A 19,237-nucleotide genomic window follows, 5' to 3' on the forward strand; every position below is an offset into this window, starting at 1 on the left:
GAATTGAAAATTAACATCCACTCCTTTGTAGACCCGTGTTTCACAACTAGGGTTCCTCCAGAGGTTGTTAGGACTGCAATGAGCAGTTTATGCCTCTAAGGTCAATTTAACTGACACCAACTATCCTTTTAGTTATCTGTAAGGGTGACATTCTTTTCACTGTCCAGCAATGTAGGAGACAATCTTCCTACTGACTATCATTCTAATATATTACAAGCTGTGAATGTAGTAATTATAGCAGGAGTTCCCTGAAGGCATGAGAGTTATTTCAAGGGTTCCCCCATGTTAAAAAAGGTTGAGAAAGGCTGGAGTTCACAAATGTTGGCCAAATTTCCATGAAGATTCACAAAAATATTTCCATACCAAACCAAAGAAAATTAACTCTCTATTTTCTACAAAAAAGATTTTGCATATGCCCGCAAATCTATTCTAATGAGGGTTCAGTGTTGGGACCTTTACTGTTTAACATCTTTATAAATTATATAGAGTTTGGGAATAAAAGTACCATTTCAGCTCCCTCAGGAACTAGTTTCAGCATCTACTATAGATTTCTTTAAGAAAAGCTGGATGTTTTTCTAGAAGCACAGAATATACTCTGGGTATTAAGACTTTAAAGTAAAAATAACAGTGACTGTTGATCCAGGGTACATCTAATTGCCTCATGGAATCCGGAAGGAATTTTTTCCACCTTTTAAAGCAAATTGTACCAGGGTTTTTTTTTTTTTGCCTTCCTCTGAACCAATTATGTCTATAGGGTTTTATATCTGGGATATCTTTATTTCCCTAGTGGTTGAACTTGATGGACTTATGTCTTATATCTTTTTTTTAAACATTTAATTTTTATTGAAGTTCTATAACAAACAACTCCGATATATAACTCAGCAATTTATGTCTTTTTTCAACCTTACCTACTATTTAACTTTGATACCTGAGCTATGTTTATTCAAAAAGTATTTTAAAAGTAAAAATACAATTAAGTAATTACATAATTCCTAACACAGTAAAAAAGTTTTAAATATACATTGTTCAGTATTTTACAAGTTCTTGTGCAAAATATAATCTCTCTAAAGCTTTTAAGAGTTTTACCACTTGTACTTTGTGTGCTGATGGTAAAATACAGATTCCTGTATACATGAAAAACTCCCTTGCAAGTTTTACATAATTTAACACTTTAGCTAAAAGGATATCATAAAAGTGTGATTTTATGTAATGTAATGTTGAAGCTCTAAGAGGAGGTTCACTTCTATATAGGAAAAAATACACTTTGCCAATGAATGGTGTATGTAACTCTAATGGGTAAAGCGGAGTTTGCATGGACATTAATTATCTCACTGCCACCATTTTGCAACTTTTCAATTATAAATATTCTGAATTGAATGCTCAATATTGGTTATGATTGCATAATGAAATTCAGAAAAAAATAAACTGTTTGTAGTTTATTAATTATTTGTTAATCTCCAGATCCCAGTAAAGATGTTGGCTATGACATTGTGTTTAGTGGGTAAGTCAAATGAGGAACATCTATGAGACACAATTGATTAATAAGCTCTATAATTTAAATGGTTTAGGTCAGGCATGTCCAAAGTCTGGCCTGCGGGCCAATAGCGGCCCGTGTTCAGGTTTTCACTGGCCCGCAGCCTCTGTCATCCAATCAATAATATTCGGCCATGTGTGTGCACACAGGGAATCCTTATGTTGTAGTGGCTGTGTGCTGTGCGGGACCTGCGTAGACCACACCTACCCTAACCCTGAGTACATGCTCTGTACGGAGCCTGCATTGACACTGGGCTCCGTACGACCACGCCCCCCCCATGTTCATTTATAGTTGTACAAAGGGATCTGCTGCAGATCAGGTAGAAGTGTAAAATTATGTCTGACTAAAATTACACCTGCCACATCCCAAAATAAAGAAAAAGTAGAAAAAGGAAAAATGAGGGACTTTAAAGGCAGTATATATATATATATATATATATATATATACACAAGATTATGTTGCAGAGTAACTAACAGTTGTACAATTCAACAATATCAGTAACATTGAAATGTTTTAATATAAATAATAAAAACAAGTGATAATACAGCAAAACATGCAAACCACATGTGTGTGAATCATCCTCCATGCGTTTCGTGGATCTGGTCCACTTCATCAGGAGGATATTTATTTCAATGGGTAAAAACATATATATATAATTTCAATATAGCATACAATGAATAAACATTCAATCACATAATAACAAAATCCCAAAAAATAAAACATATACAATTTTATTACTTACATTCAAAATCATGAGAAATTTCCCCTCCTGAAGAAGTGGACCAGATCCACAAAACGTGTGGACATGTGGTTTGCACGTCTTGCTGTATTATTGCTTGTTTTTAATATTTATTAAAAAAAATGTATTTAAAAAAATGTTACTGGTATTGTTGAATTTTACAGCTGTTAGTTACTTAGCAACATAATCATATATATATATATAGTAAAACACAAGGAAACTATTATGGTGTTTGGCATGAGAAGAGTGGCCAAGCTTGCCAGTGCACATTTGACCAGACCCCATAAGAAATGTCAGGCTGCAATAAGAGAACCTATACATCTATTTTGGCAGAGCAATTTTGACAAAAAACTTTTATAGATAATTATTTGTGTTCTGTGAGTAGAAATGAAAAGTATGCCATTTGCAACAAAAATTTCATAAAATAGTTCATTTGCTTTTAATGTTGATAATTTAGAATGTCAGGCTGAATGGTCGGCCCCCACACATTTTCACTTCACCAAATCTGGCCCTCTTTGCAAAAAGTTTGGACACCCCTGGTTTAGGTGATTTAAAAAAAAAACTCTTCGGTTCAAACTGTCATGTCTAAAACAGTGAAGATTGAGGTCCTCTGCCAGGTTTTAAATGAGGTTTGTGTGGAGACTGTCCCCCATTTTTGTTCTAGCGACACAACAATAAGTATGGAACTCTTCTCATGCTTATCTCTATTTATTATAAAGTGTTTAGTAGTCCACATAGTTTGCTAGGAACAATGCTATCTGATAACAGTCAGCGGAGGCAAACAGCACATGTTTTCATTTCAACTGCTTGTATTAAAAAGATATACAAAATATGTCATTTTATATATGTATGGCTTTTCACTCATTGTCACAGTAGTGTCAGAATGTATGTTTATGAAAATTAAAAAAATGCCTAACAGTGTCTATACATGACAACAAAATAAGTCGTGCTAAACCATGGCAATCATAAAAAAAAATACACTATGTACTGTATGTGTAGGGTGGCTAACACAAGGTAACAATGTAATATTGTAGTTAGTCCAAAAGGCCATTGTATTTACTGCTTAGAGTCACCTATATTAAAAAGTTGTAATATGATGTGATTGTCATGTTGGACTTTTTTTTAATCTTTGACTGATGTCATGGCAGACTTGGTTGGGAATGTGCATTGAAACAGACACTATGAGACAAAAAATAGAAGAAAACTTTTCTGAAAAGGTTTGTGAGTCATGAGGATGGTATGGGAGAATGTGGCCTCTTTTTAGGGCTCCAGCCTGGGGATGAAACAGATCTTCTGCTTCTCCATTTCCACATAGTAGGTGTGGGTATTCAGGACACCTGAAACACACAAAAAATTATAATAAATCAATCTATTTTATACTATTTTAAATTTTAGCTGCCTGAAAGACAAGTGCAAAAAAAACATGCAGAATGATATCAACTTCTAAATTAAGGTATGGCCTTAACTCAAAAGTTGATATCATTTCTGATTCTGCCGTGTTCTGGTGCTGCTGCAATCCCAAAAAAAACATAAATAATTCATGTTTTTTTGCGCTTGTCTCTTCACCTAGCTCTTACATCTTGAAGGTTGAGGACTAAAACGCAAACAAAAAAAAATATGAAAGCACTCCCTACTAAAATTATTGTTTCATTATAGCCCATCTTTCTGTCTATGTTAGACATAGGAAAAATGTATGTGGACACTTACAAAGGTGTATTCTATCTAGGTATCATCAAATTTTGGGGCTGTTAAGGCACACTTTAAATTTTCTTCACTAATATTAATATTTTTTATTAAACAGTATTTATATAGCGCCAACATAATACACAGTGCTGTACAAATGAATAGGGACTGTCATGCTCATAGAGACATGACCACTAGGGGGTGCCATGGCTTGCACAGAGGTGGTGTGAGCCCTGAGAAGGGCCAAGGTGCAAAGTCTAAGCAATCCCCAGGTTTTCTTCAGAGCCTCTGATGGTGAGGGTGTTGCGTTACCGCCAGGTTGTGGTCCTTGGGCACACCAAGGTGGGCAAAACATGATATCAAATCACAAAGCAGAAGGATATTCGAGAAAGGCCAGGATCGAGGAAGGCAGCAAACAAGAGAGGTCAGGTCAGAAGCCAGGGGTCCATTGCCAGGCATCCAGGAGACAGACACCAGTGACACAAAGGCCACTGTGGGCAGAGAACACAGGAGACACTGGAAGCAACAGGGCAACAGGAGGTACAGGTGACACCGGAATATTCACAGACAGACAGGAACACTGGAATAGCACTGGGGAAATTGCTGGGAAACAACAAACAACGAGGGGTTTACGCAGGAGCTGGACATAAGAAATACTGAATTAAGCCACAGGTAAACAGGAACTAGCTCACAGAACTAGAGGCTCGGTACAATGGAGGCACGTTGCACGAACACTGAGTGCAGTGTGTGAGCTAGCTAAATAGCCAGGGCTGGTCAAGAGACTATTTTCTGATTGGCCAGCAGATTGGACGGAATTGATAAAGCTTGGAAACAGAGGCACGCCCAGCATCAGAAGTACCAGCATGCGCAGGAGACCGGCGTCTGCGCTTTAGTGAGGAAGTGGTAAGTGTGACAGGGAGATTGACTATATTCTCATGCATCTGCATGTAAGATTTATTGCAACTCAGCATGTTACTTTGAATTCTCAGAGTTTAAAACACATCATAAAAGCCTTGGATAATATGATAGTATACATGATACGTACATGTGGTTAAACCAATTTTAATTACATCTTTTTTAGCAGTTTTCAGTGTTTTCTAAAAATTGGGGTAGGGAAGGATTTTTTGTTTTGAATGAATTCACAAATCACTGTCTGCTTCTTTAGAAAACATCTGTAATGAAGTTAAAATGTTGAATAAAAACAAACATACAGTTACCCCCTACAAATCCCATGTGTGCCCAACCATCCACAGTTACTTAGCCTTCACCACCCAGCTAGCACAGCAACCACCAGTTACTTTTTAACATAGGGGAACCCTTTAAATAAGTTTCAGGTCTTGGGGAACCCCTGCTATATTCACTATATCCACAACTCACAGTACATTAGTGTGGTAGTCAGTAGAAAGAATGTCTCTTACATTGTTGACCAGTGGGAAAGCTTACAGATAGCTAAAAAGATCATTGGTGTGAGTTAAACTGACCTGAGAGTCACAAACTGCGTGTTGCTCTATGAACTGATATATACACATGGTAGTATAGTTTTGAAAATGTTATTGAATTCCAAACAGTCTATCTAACACCTATTTTTATGGTACTCAATAAGCACATTGACAAGTATAGCACAGCTCATTACAAAAAAAATTATAATTCTGAATCTAGTCAGATTTCACAACCAATGCGACTAGACTGGATCCAAATCAAAATTTTACTGTTCTAAGCATCTCTACAAAACACTCAGATATAAATGAAAATAAAAAAAATGAATCAATAATTAAAGTCCAAGTTTATTCAGTGTTGAGCATCAGAAATTATGTTAATCTTTAAGGCAGTGACACAGGAGGAGGGGACCCTGCTAAAGAGCTTACAATTTAGGATTAAAAAAAGAATGAAATCCCTGGGGCACCCCTTTTTTAACAGGTTAAAATAATTTGTTCTTTTGAGTTGGTAATAATAAGTCTCTTGCCCTTGAATTATCCTTTTTGCATGTGTGTGGGCAACCAGTAGATGGTGCTGTGTCCTGTCATGTTAAAACGCGTTACGGCTTTAACAGCTTGTCTTTGACAGCTCGGATCTGTCAATCCAGAGACAAATGCAGTTCCAGGGCATGGCACTAGGTTGTACCCGAGTATAAACTAATATTCTTCTTTTAATGACAATTTGAGGTATCTGGTGGTGGTTTTGTATTTGTATGTATTTAGTATTTTCTTGGAAACCAGGGGTTAGTAAACAAAATTGCAGTTTCACCACTGTATAAAGAAACTAAAATCTAAGCATATTTATATATATATATATATATATATATATATATATATATATATATATATATAAACATGTCACGGTAATACTGTTGCTTATATAATAAACCAATAATATGTATGTTTTTAAATAAAACTAATATGGATACCTGAATCTCACTTCTTATAAGCTTCCTGTATCTACCTGCCAAGCAACACTCAGGGGAAGTAAAAGAGACAACTTGGCTGTGTTGTTTGATAAAAAGGCCACAAAAAAGGGCAAGCATAATGATTTTGTCAGTAAACATAGGTAAAATTATGTATGTAGGTATGTATTTCCATTGTGTATTTAATGGTTTGTACCCTTGAAACAAAATAAAAATTCTTTTTACTTCACATGAAATGAATATTTTTGAGTTGCAAAAAATCGCCCAACACAGGACTTTACCACAGTGAATTACAATTTCGAATACATAACTGTTTCAGCGCAAAGAGAATAATACTATATACCCTAGAACAACCTTTCCCTGCATGTTTAACATGGGGAAACCCTTTAAATACCTTTTGTAAGGAACTTAACCGCCCTGCGAGCCTGCGGTGTCCCTGGGGTTCCCAGCCACAGAGGGAGACCCCTCAGTAGCAAGCAGCATAACCAAGGCTGCTCCTCTGCTCACAGCTTGTCTGTCTCTGCAGGCGGAGGGATCCGCCCTGGACTAATTACTGATCAGCCAGGCAGCAGCCCTTGCATCCCTTTGAATGTGGTTCCTGCTCCCAGCACTGTGCAAGTGCAAAGTAGTGCACGTCCTAGGGGTACTGTGGGAAGAGGTGCGCGTGTTACCATGCGTCCCTCTTGTACCCCCCGAGGGCGTGGCACTCGGCTGCTTCACCCCAGGGCGGGACATAGTTAGTTTGAATTCCCTGCGGCCAATCAGCTGCAGGGGATTTACTCAGTCTCCCATCAGACAGTGCCAGGTGGCGCAAGGTGATTGGTCATCCTGGCTATTTAAGGAGAGCCTGTCCATCACCCCATTGCCCGCTATAGCCTCTGTTACCACAGTGTGCTTGGGTGTGTCTTTGTGTGTTTAAAACTTCTGCTTGTCATCTCCTCAGTGACCCGGTCTGAACCTAACTCTGATTGAACTCTGCCAGCCCTGACCTCGGATTGTTATTGACCATTCTGTCTGCTGCCTGCCCTGACCTCGGATTGTTACTGACCTGCTTTGCCTTATCCTTCTGTACCTTGCTTGATTGGACTTAACCCTTGCTGTGCTGTACCATTCTGAATAAACCTTATTCAAGGATATCTGGAGTCGGTAGTGGTTTGTGTGCCCAGGCGCATTACACCTTTCTGGTCTTTGGGTCTTCTTACTTAATCTACAATTTACAGTACATTAGAGTCAGTTGGTCAGTAGAAAAAATGCCTCTTATATTGCTAGCCGATTGAGAGGAAGGTCACCCTTATAGATAACCAAAAATATCATTGGTGTCACCTAAACTTACCTGAAAGGTGCAAATTGCTCAAGAAACCCCTAGCATCCTCTGGAGGAACCCTGGTTGAGAAACAATTCCCTAAAATAATAGAATGATAATAATAGAACATACGAAAAAACAATAATAACATAATAATATATTGTACCTAAAATTAGAAGTCCAAGCAACCCAATAGCAAGAATGATATCAAAATGACTCCTATGCAAAAAATGTGCAAAAGTTAGTTACAAGTACTGTTATATATACTGCAGATAAATTGCAGACTTGGTTGGGATGACAGTCATCACACTGTGCTTTTCCTGCATTGTAGAGAATCAAGCTCTTAAACTAACAATTCATTCTTGCAGATCACACCCAAATTGTGTGGGTCTTTTTGAGTAATTAACAGGGCTCCACAGTCATTGTGATAGAAACCAGCACATAGAATACATAGAAAAGGGCAACTCTCTCCATGATGTACTGACATCACATCTATTTTTAAATATCATGTTGCATAAATATAAAAATATATATAATAGCCCTTTAACCCTTAGGTATCCCAAATGCTCTTGTTTTTAATAATTCCTTTATACCCTCCCTTTTTAGCTATTTTTATTTCAGTGTTTGAGATTTGATTTTATAGCATCAGTTTTAAGAGCAAAGTGAAAAAATGAATGTATATTTTCAATAAAAAAAACATAATAATTTCAAGAAGCCAACAATAGGCAGCTAGGTTAAATCTCCTTAGATCGTGCGGGCCAATAAATTGTGAGCCCCTTTGAGGGACAGTTAGTGATAATGAAAATGGCCACTAATAAAAACAAATAAAAAAAATAATAAGAAAATTGTGAAGAAAAATGAGCCAGTGCTTGTTGAGCACTAGATACTGCAACAGAAAATTGGATTCATGCACACTCATATATAATTTATATAATAAGTAGTTTCTTGCATTCAAATCCAATAATAATTTTAAAAAAGTGTTATCCTTAAAAATACATATAATAACCACTGCCACTAGTGTGATCTACTGCATGTATTGAAAAGTAATTAACCCATACACTTACGCCATCAAGGTACCTCTGTACCACATCAAGCTTCCTAAATACAGGAAACATGAGAATGTGCTGAACTGCAAGGGTAATCCACAAAGCAAGAAAAAGTTATACCAACCTCCGTCAGCAATAGATGTAAGGTAACTACAAAGCCTTATTTTGCAGTGACCCCAGTAACCACCCAGGTGTATGCTCTCTCCGCGCCATGTCTTTCACTGTCTTCCTGAAATTTCCTTACCCACTGATCTTCTGTCCTGTCCTCTATTAGTTCAGTAACATGTCTAGACAGTGGGTCCTGACATCAATGCTTCTCCTACCTATAAGGCCTCTCAGAAGCATTGACCTGTAGATTGTTCAACATGATATTAGGGTGTAGACAGCACAAATTCCAAAGCAAGCTATTACAATCACAAGGTTAAAAAGCAAAAACAAAGCTCAGCCCAAATATCCCACCGGCTATTCTCCATACCCAATATGAAAAGAGATAGTTGTAGGATATGTGAGGATATGTTATGATAGGACAATATCTGTGCTTTTATTTGTTTTTTTTAACCTCCCTGGTTGTATGAATATTAGGTATTTTTAAATGTAAAAGCGGTACATTTAAAAATACTTAGTATTTTAAATTTCCAGCCTGGTCCCGCCTCCCAGCTGACAAGTCCCACCCCCAGCCACATGCTCGCACGCAGATGCCAGGCTGGCATTTGTTTCCCCTGGCCTCGCGTCCCCAATGTTCACACGCCGAGGATTCAGATACGCCCAGGGGAAGAAGAGCCACACTCAGGATTATAGCTAGGGAGGTAAATTACATAGTTACATAGTAGGTCAGGTTGAAAAAAGACACAAGTCCTTCAAGTTCAAACACTAGGGAAATAAACATATCCCAGATATAAAACCCTATGTACCCTCTGTAGTTGGAACAGAGAAAGGCAAAAAAAACCCGGGTACAATTTGCTTCAACAGGGGAAAAAAAATTCCTTCCTGATTCCATGAGGCACTCGGATGTTCCCTGAATCAATGGTCACTGCTATCTTTACCTTAATAACCAGTTATATTCTGTGCTTCTAGAAAAGCATCCAGCTTTTTCTTAAAGCAATCTATAGTAGTTGCTGAAACTACTTCCACATTTTCACAGTGAGAGTAATAAATGATTTTCCTGTTCTGTATTGTGTGTGATCCACCCGATTTCACTGTGTTGAACACTCTGTAGGTCTATGCTTTTGACAGCCCACAGTTACAGATATAAAGGTCCAACTATACTTACCGGCCACCTTATTGGTTACATCTTTCAACTGCTTGTTTACGCAAATCAGAAACTCAGTGTAGATGTTGCCAAGATTACCTGTTGAAGTTTAAACCGAGAATCAGAATAGGGATTAAAGGTGATTTAGGTGAATTTGAACATGGCATGGTTGCTGATGTCCGGTAGGGTGGTCTGGGTGTTTCAGAAACTGCTCACCTCTATGGTTTACAGAGAATTGTCCAAAAAGGAAAAACACCTGGTGAACATAATTTTTCTGGGTGAAAATACCTTGTTGAGATCAGAAGAGAATGGTCTGTGATGATAGAAAAGCAACAGTAACTCAAATTACAACCAAAGTATTTAGATTAGATTTAGATTAGATTAGATTAGATTGTCTGTGAAAACACAGCACATTGAATTGATGGACTACAACAGCTGGAGACAACACGAAGTGCCACTCTTTTCAGCTAGGAACATGTACCTGAGGCTTCAAATCACAAGGGCTCTCCAAAATTTGGACAAGAGAAAACCGGAAAAATGTTGCTTGGTCTGAAGAGCCTTGATTTCTGCAAAACATTCAGATGGTAGGGTCAGAATCTGGTATCAACAACATGAAAGCATTTGTATCATGGATGTGGTCCCTTAGAATTGTTTCCAGGATCATGTTGAATCTCTGCCTTAAGAATTATGCCAAGATGCCAATTATGACAGTTATGCCAATAAAAATGGGTCCAAACTGGATATTGGAAGATATACCTAATAACGTTGCTGGTGAGTGTATATGGGCTCATTTACATTTTTGGTATTGTGGCAAAGTGCCGAAAACATGCCGATTAACATGATCTTACAACATGTAAGGCAACACATATGCACAAATGGCAACAAATGCCATTTATTGAAATACACTGTGCAGTAAAGTGCATGCACGACCGCCTGTGTCTTGTGGTGAGATGCATTGGTTATAAAAAGGGCATCTCAGAAATTGAATGCATAATGTGCTATTGAAAGTTCACACAATGCATACCAGAGGGTTGCACAGCATAACACTGGTAAGGTGCATTTGGATTCTATTAGGAATGAATGGAAACTCAGTGTACCAACACATGTCATGTATATTGTCATGCTTTGAGTTATTGGACATGTTTCCACAATGCACTGAAGGGCTGTCGATTAGTATGCCAGGTACACAATAATTACTTTTGACTCTACAGCCTTTTCAAAGAGAAGTACAGTGGTACCTAGGTATAAGTCCTTAATTCGTTCCAGATCCTTGGACTTGAACCAAACAGGACTTATACCAAACAAATTTCCCCATAAGAAATAAAGGGAAAATGATTAATCCGTTCCCATTAAAAAAAAACCTGTTGTTATTGGCATATTATACATTGATTGGGCTGTATAAAATAATATAAACACTGCTTAATACTAAAATACAAAAATACAAAAGCAATTAGATGAAATAAATGAAAATGTAACCTCCCTTTACCTTGCAGAGAAGAGTCGAGTGCCTACTAGGATGGTGCTGAGAAGGGAGGAGGATATGTTCTGTAATTCACAGAGAGTTATAGCGCGGGTTGTTCACTGAATAGTAGCATCTGACATACTGACACCCCTTTTGGTGGTAAGAATTCCACAGGTTTACATGTGCTGCACACAGTACAATGAAATCCAATTCTTTCACTGAATAGTGATATTGTGATAAGGAAACAGAAATTAACTTTTAACAAGGAAGCATTGAAGGTCACAAGTGCATTGTCACAGGCTTAGTATAAAGCTACGTACACACGTCCAATGGTTCTCACCGATAATCTGCTCAGGGCTGATATCGTACGAGAATCTGACGTGTGTACAGGGCTCATCGTCCATCATCCGTACGGCCGTCCTGGCAGATCCACGGACAATGGACGACGAATGATCCTAAGTGAAGGGGGAGAGTGTGCAGCAAAGTGCCGCTGTCGTTCTCCCCCTCTCCATAGAGCAGAATGGTGCTGTATGTACAACACTCGTTCATGCATCGTGCAATCCTTAGTCGTTGGAAAGGATTGTGAAAGATACTCTCCAACGACAATAATTGCACGTGTGTATGCAGGAAGACTTTCTCTATACACATGCAAACCTGCACTTCCCACTACCAATATACCTTTTTCTAAGTAGTTCTGTAAATTAAAAGCAAGTGGAGTCCAGCTGTACAGACAGATGAGATCAAGCATTCAGTTCTGCAGGAAAAGATTAATCATGTTTAATTCCTTCAGAAGCACTTCCATTGTGAGCCCCATCCCCAACACAGTGATTATGTTTCTCAATCAGGAAGATGTCTTTCTGCTAATTAGCAGCTCCCTGGCACACAAAGCAAGAGTGAGAAGTCTGGTGTTAGAAGCAAACGGAAATCTGCAGCTTTGTTATTCTAACTGGAGAACTTACCCTGAACAGGTCTGGTATTATCAGAAGGCACGCAGAGCTCGTTGTGCTAATTAGTGGCTTTTTTGAGGTCTCTGGGCTTTTTCTTCCTTGTTTTCTTTTTCAAGGCATTTCATACAAAAGCCTCATTTGTACCCACAGACTCTTCCTTGCCACTGCAGGAACAAGCACAAATAGTAAGGTGAAAAGGTAAAACCAACAAATGGGCTGCTGTGATGGTTTATTAAAAAGTTTGCAATAGGCGGAAATCACAAAATTACATACCACTACTTGTATTGGAATAAAAAAATGCCCCTGCAAATCTATTTCAAATCTTTAACAGTAACAATGTATTCGAACAGATGAGATTAATCATATATTAGTGAGCATTATGCATCTTGAAGATGTTATTGTTTCACATGCTAATCACATTGATATACCATTATACACAGGTTTTGTTTAATTGTTTAGTTTTATACAGTAATGCAATGGTGTAATTCAGGGGTGCCCAACAGGTGGATCGCGATCTACCGGTAGATCACAAAGGCAACGCAAGTAGATCGCGGCGCCCTGTCTTTTAAAATAAACTCTACCGCGCACAGGAGTTATTAGGTCCAACTTTTTTTAGTTAGTAGATCATTTTGACTTGGTCGTTTTAAAAGTAGCTCACAAGCCAAGAAAGTGTGGGCACGCCTGGTGTAATTTAACTTCTTCACACAAGTGGTTATAAATGAGTACAGATAAAGTAGGTTGTTATGTTTATTATGCTATTGGGTAGTTTTCTCTATTTTCTAGTAGCACTGTAAGGGTGCCAGAATGCTCGCAAATCCTGAGACAGTCTCATCAGGTTCCATCCATATTCTATAATTGCTGTACCATCCTAATATATTTTACATACTGGCATGTATCAGTACATGAAAACTGCTATTATATCTCAGCCCCAGCTGTTGTATCATAGAGGTCACAGATGTACCCGAGCTGGTGGTGATTTTGTATTACTTTGTGCCAGGTCATCATCATCATTGAGCATGGAGTGTTCTGTCATTCTCAGCTCTTTTTTGCATGATTACTTTTGTTCACAGAATTACCATGAAAAGAGAGATTAGGCATGTATGCAAATGGAAGCATAAGTGGAGCTGTTGCTCACAGCAACCAACCAAGTTTGTACTGGAATTCTCAGTGGTGGCTTTGGGCAACATCTCCAATTTAACTGTAATTTTGACAGATTCACTCACACTTTGGGATCTAATTATAAAACAGGGGATCTAACATTCCCTCAACATTTTCTGGTGGAAATCAATTACTGCTATTAAAACACATGGATCTGAAAAAAAATCACATCAGGGAAAGTTTGAGAAAAAGTTTGATAAATAGAGCCTTTTGAATTGGCTGTAATTGTGTTATTTCAGCACTGGGCACTGCTAAATGTAAGATATGCCATTTGATTCTTCTGATCATCAATATAAAAACAGCAAGTTCATAAATAAAAAAAGTTCATAAATAATTTTTTTTAATGTTAATAAATAAAAATGACATTCAATAAGACAGGAAAGTACAGCTTGCAGTAAAGCAACAACACAACTACACAACATCCAGCAAATCAACATTCATCCTTTCTCATGTGGTCTTCCTCATATTGATTGCTGTGATGTATTAAAGTACACCACATTAATGCTCTTTGCACCATTTCATCATCAAGTAATTTAATAATTATTATAGGAGGAAGTAGTAGTATCTGTTTACAAACATTCTTGATGTAAATCCTTGTTAATGTATTTTTAATTAAAGAAAATGTATTGCTTGTGTATATTAATTATAATGAAAACTAAATTACATATTGTAAATACTTAACATGTTGGTGTCTACAAACTGGAACACACGGAATGGTTTATATGTTTCAGGTTCATTACTGTAGGTGAAATTATAGAATGTTGATTTTTTTGAGCTGGGACATTTTTCATTGACCACTGTTCTATGATGAATTGACTGGGGGTTCCTGCAGAATGAAAGCACGTGACAAGTGTTGTCTGAGGCTGGGATAAGATGTTGGGACCTCTAGAATGGGAGGGAGAAGCTCTGCCCCCTTCACAGCTATTTACTATAAGTAAAAGACAGACACCCTGCACTTTAACAAGCAGCAGCTAGATACAGGGTTAAAATGTAATGAGTAGTTGAAAAAGTTGGTAGTCTACAAGGAGCAGCTAAATTCCAAGAAAAACAGCCACTGAACTAATTAGCCAAGCATCACAACAGCTACAAGATTTGAGCTAAAGGAAACATTAATACTTCTATTACTGATTGTATTTGAAACGGAAATCTTCCAGATAGCTCCAATGGACGCCTTAGGAAGAGAAGGACCGTGGGAAGGATGGAAGAGCAGTGTGCAACCTGCCCTGATGTTTTCATTTGTCTTTCTAGTCTGTGTAGAAGCCTGTATGTGGGTAAAAAGCCACAGGCAGAAAAAGGGCCCTCCTGGACCATTCCCTTGGCCTTTTGTGGGAAATGCCATGCAGTTGGGACAATTGCCTCACCTTACTTTCTGTAAAATGGCTCAAAAATATGGAAATGTATTTAAGATTAGACTGGGGAGTCTTGACATTGTGGTCCTTAATGGAGACTCCACCATCAGAGAAGCCCTGGTGAAGCACAGTTCTGCATTTGCAGGGAGACCCAATTTCACATCTTTTAAAATTATATCTGGAGGAAAGAGCATGGCTTTTGGTGGCTACAGTGACATATGGAAGGCTCACAAAAGAATTGCTCATTCAACCCTGAGAGCTTTCTCCACCATCAATACAGAAACCACTAAGCAATTTGAACAACATGTGATCTCAGAAGTACAAGACCTTATTCAGGTGTTCTTGCGTCTTAGTTCTGGAGGTCAGTATTTTTATCCATACCATGAATGCACTGTAGCTATTGCCAATATTATATGTGCTTTGTGCTTTGGGAAACGGTATAGTCATGATGACCAAGAGTTCAAAGCCTTGGTTGGAAGAAATGACAAATTTGGGCAAACGGTTGGTGCTGGTAGTCTGGTAGACATCATGCCCTGGCTACAAGCTTTCCCAAACCCTGTGCGGAGCCTCTACCAGAGCTTCAAAGATTTAAACAGAGAGTTCTTTGACTTTGTCAAAAGTAAGGTTTCGCAGCATAGGGAAACTTACAACCCTGAGATCACCAGGGACATGAGTGATGCCTTTATAGGTCTCATAGATCATAGCCCAGGAGCTGGTCTCAGCAAAGACTATGTAGAAGGGACTGTGACAGATCTTCTGGGTGCAGGTCAGGACACCAATTCTACTGCTCTGACATGGATTATACTCCTCCTCATCAAATACCCCCACATCCAGCAGAAGCTACAAGATGAGATTGACAGAGTGGTGGATCAAGACAGGCTCCCTACTTCAGGGGACAAAACCCAACTGCCTTATGTCCAAGCCTTCATCTATGAAACTTTGCGCTTCAGTAGCTTCGTGCCAATTACCATCCCACACTCCACCACCAGCAATGTCACCATTGATGGCTTCTACATCCCCAAAAACACAGTGGTGTTTGTCAACCAATGGTCAGTAAACCATGATAAGACCACATGGAACAATCCCCACATTTTTGACCCTGAGAGATTCTTAGATGAACATGGACAGGTGGACAAAGACCTTACCTCTGGGGTGATGATCTTCTCAGTGGGGAGGAGGAGATGTATTGGAGATCAACTTTCCATGCTGCAGATGTTTCTTTTCACCACTATCATGCTGCATCAGTGCTCCTTCCAATCAAACCCCAAAGAACAACTGACCATGGACTGTATCAATGGCTTGTCTCTGAAGCCTCTTCCATTTACAGTGAATGTGAGACCCCGTGGGAATAAAACAAGAGAAGTCTCTGCAGTGTGAAGTTTTGTAGTTACTCTGCACTTTCTTCTTTTTCATCAGCTTCTAGGAAAGTGTCTCTGCCAGCTTCTCCACAGTCTCCAAAGCCATGCTAATGATTGTGGTGTATGTAGCTAGGTAAAGTCAGAGCTTGCACTTTGTATTAAACTAATGCAATATGACCAGAATTGTGACCCAAGACTCACATCCCTACTAGAACACAAGTCCTTACTGACTGGCAGCTTCTCCTTCTGCAGAAATAGCTGGCATGGCACTCTTAGACCTGTATTTCCATGAGAATGACCCAGGTTCCTTGTATTTAAAATTGAGTGATTAGAGATTAAGAGCACTTACTGATGTTTGTAGGGACTTTGAAATTCCTTGTGCACTCAGCCAGCACTGCTCTGCTTATGGAGGCGCTTCAGTGTGAGCAGCAGGCGGAGCCCTGGGAGTCAATGAGCCGCCTCATTACCTGCAGGCAGCGCTACCCATTCATAGCTGCACATGCCCTGCTATAGCATATACATACATATATATATATATATATATATATATATCTGCATCCAGTATATTCATATATGCCAATTCACCTGCCTAGGAAAGAAATGTATCCTTCCACAAATCAGGATCATACAATAATCCATTAACCCTTTATACTACCACCCACCCAGATTACATATGTATTAGGATAAAGTCTAAAAGTAATTAACTAATTCAGTGTTATAAGAAGCAATAAGCAATGCATTTAATATTCATATACTGCCATTTACAGTACCTTGATTTCTAAGAGTAAAAACAGTAATCAGCGTTAAAAGATACATTTAGCAAATGTTCTCCATTGTAGCAATATTTACAGAAGTATTTTACATTGTTATATAAATCCCTGGAAGTTCACTGCATTATGTATCACTTGTATGTCATATTCCTGCACTATAGCTACATGTCTCTTCTCATATATCATAGCCCATCTATAATACTGCCAATCCATCTGCCTAGACATTTATCCTTCTGCCAAACCAGGATCTCTGCATAATTTATTAACCCTTTATATCACTATTTATGCATGTGTTAGGGTAAGTCTAAGAGTGATAACAGTAAATTAGTGTAATTATAAATCGTATTATGCCAGGCATCAAGCATCATGTATTTACCTTTCATATGGTCATTTTTCTGATAACATGTATTTGAAAACTGATAATAATAATAATCGGTTTTAGCAGATACTGCAAGAAAACTTGGTAATTGGATTTACAGAGGTTATGCACATTGTTATATATTGCTTCTGAATATCAGTTTAATTGATATATTTACTTAAAGTATAATTTGCATTAAAATTATTATTATGTATCATTTACCAGGAAAGGATACAATAATGATAATATTACATTCTTGCAATGTAAGTTTTTGTAAGATTCGCTGTCTTTGTGCATTCTTATAGGAGATTGAAGAATCTTTATTTCTCTCCCCATCAAACACAATTTATGATTGCGAGTTAGCTCCATACACTAACTTCTGGTATACATACTTTGGCTATATATTTATTGGAAATAAATTCAGGAAAAGTTAGTATAAGCCATGTTTGGCTTCATTATAGCAGTAACACATCACCCGACTCTTGTAGAATCTGGACCATATAGTTGTATCTTCATTGTTCTACTTCTAATACTTAGATTGGTTCTTGTGTTCACCTTTTGATTGATAATGACATTTGTAAATTAGGGGGAATTTAAACAAGTAGGGTGAAAGATGGTTGATAAATGAAGTTAATGAAGTTGAATTACATTGTCGGGTCTGGCTATAATAATGGGGGATTCAAAAGTTGTTAACCATTAGATCTGCTTTATCAATTACATTTTAAATATATATATATATATATATTGTCTTTTGCACATTTCCTAATACCTGGTTGTTCACAGGCAAACTGTTATTAATATACACTCATTCCAACTAATTTCAAGAAGTGGATGTGACTTTCACCAAACATCACTAGTAGTGAACTATTCGCTGTCATTAAAAACACATGTACCACAAACATAAATCTGCAGCAAATGTTTTGGTGAATGTCAGATTTTCTGTTTGATTTATCACTTATAGGTGGTGGAGAATGTGTAGCATTAACATTTTGGTTGACTATATTTAAAATAAATCAATTCATTATGTACAAAAGAAATATGACTGATTTTTAGGCAATATGTACACATCTTTATGATATTGCAGGATTCAAGTGTAATTTACATACATTCAAATTCTACAAATAAATTGTAAATGTACATTTATTTACAAACAAATAACAAACATACATTTTATTTACATGGAATAATTATATTGAACTACAAAGAAATAAACTGAATAAGGTGACTGTCAGCAAATTGTTAAAATGTATATAAATCCTAATAAAGCTTCTTCTAATTGTTTTCATTTGGTCTATTATTTATACAATTTATTATGTGAAGAGAAGTTATATTATATTAAGAGAATTAATAACTAGTATTTGGACTTCGCCTATCTCCAAAAAAATCTTTAAAATATGTTATATTTTATTAGGATATGTCCTCCCAAAACAGCTAAACAGCAGTTCTGCATTAACACCAAAATATTTATTTTTTTAAGTTGTGTTGACCAAAGTTTCATTCATATTTAACCTCTGGCTATATGTATGAGGATATATAGTTTACATTTACCTTTACAAAATGGGTATAGAAAACACAACTTGATTGGTATAGAAAAAAAGTATTGCTTTTTATTAAATCCAGTCTTAAGCTGCGTACACACGTGCAATTTTTGTCGTTGGAAAGGATTTTTCAAGATCCTTTCCAACGACAAAGGACTACACGATGCATGAACGAGTGCTGTACATACAGCACCGTTCTGCTCTATGGAGAGGGGAGGGGGGGAGCGACGGAGCGGCACCCTGCTGCGCGCTCTCCCCCTTCCCTTTCATTAGGATCGGTCGTCGTTCATCGTCCGTGGATCCGCCAGGATGGTCGTTCGGACGATGGACGCCGCCGACTGT

At 37.8% G+C, this 19,237-nt stretch overlaps 1 protein-coding gene and 1 long non-coding RNA gene across 2 annotated transcripts; one reads left to right on the forward strand and one right to left on the reverse strand.

Annotated features, from left to right (window-relative positions):
- Positions 1 to 1,421: 1,421 nt before the first annotated feature.
- LOC140341668 (uncharacterized) lies at positions 1,422 to 7,680 on the reverse strand. Its single transcript, XR_011922928.1, has 2 exons — positions 7,406 to 7,680; positions 1,422 to 3,610 (listed from the first exon to the last, which is right to left on the reverse strand). It is a non-coding gene; the product is annotated as an uncharacterized lncRNA (long non-coding RNA).
- Positions 7,681 to 14,503: 6,823 nt separating this feature from the next.
- CYP1B1 (cytochrome P450 family 1 subfamily B member 1) lies at positions 14,504 to 18,638 on the forward strand. Its single transcript, XM_072427509.1, has one exon. It carries the CDS (start codon positions 14,686 to 14,688, stop codon positions 16,246 to 16,248), a length of 1,563 nt encoding a protein of 520 aa, XP_072283610.1. The 5' UTR covers positions 14,504 to 14,685; the 3' UTR covers positions 16,249 to 18,638.
- Positions 18,639 to 19,237: the final 599 nt, after the last annotated feature.

Source organism: Pyxicephalus adspersus, chromosome 12 (genome assembly GCF_032062135.1).
Source record: "Pyxicephalus adspersus chromosome 12, UCB_Pads_2.0, whole genome shotgun sequence".
NCBI classification, from domain to species: domain Eukaryota; kingdom Metazoa; phylum Chordata; class Amphibia; order Anura; family Pyxicephalidae; genus Pyxicephalus; species Pyxicephalus adspersus.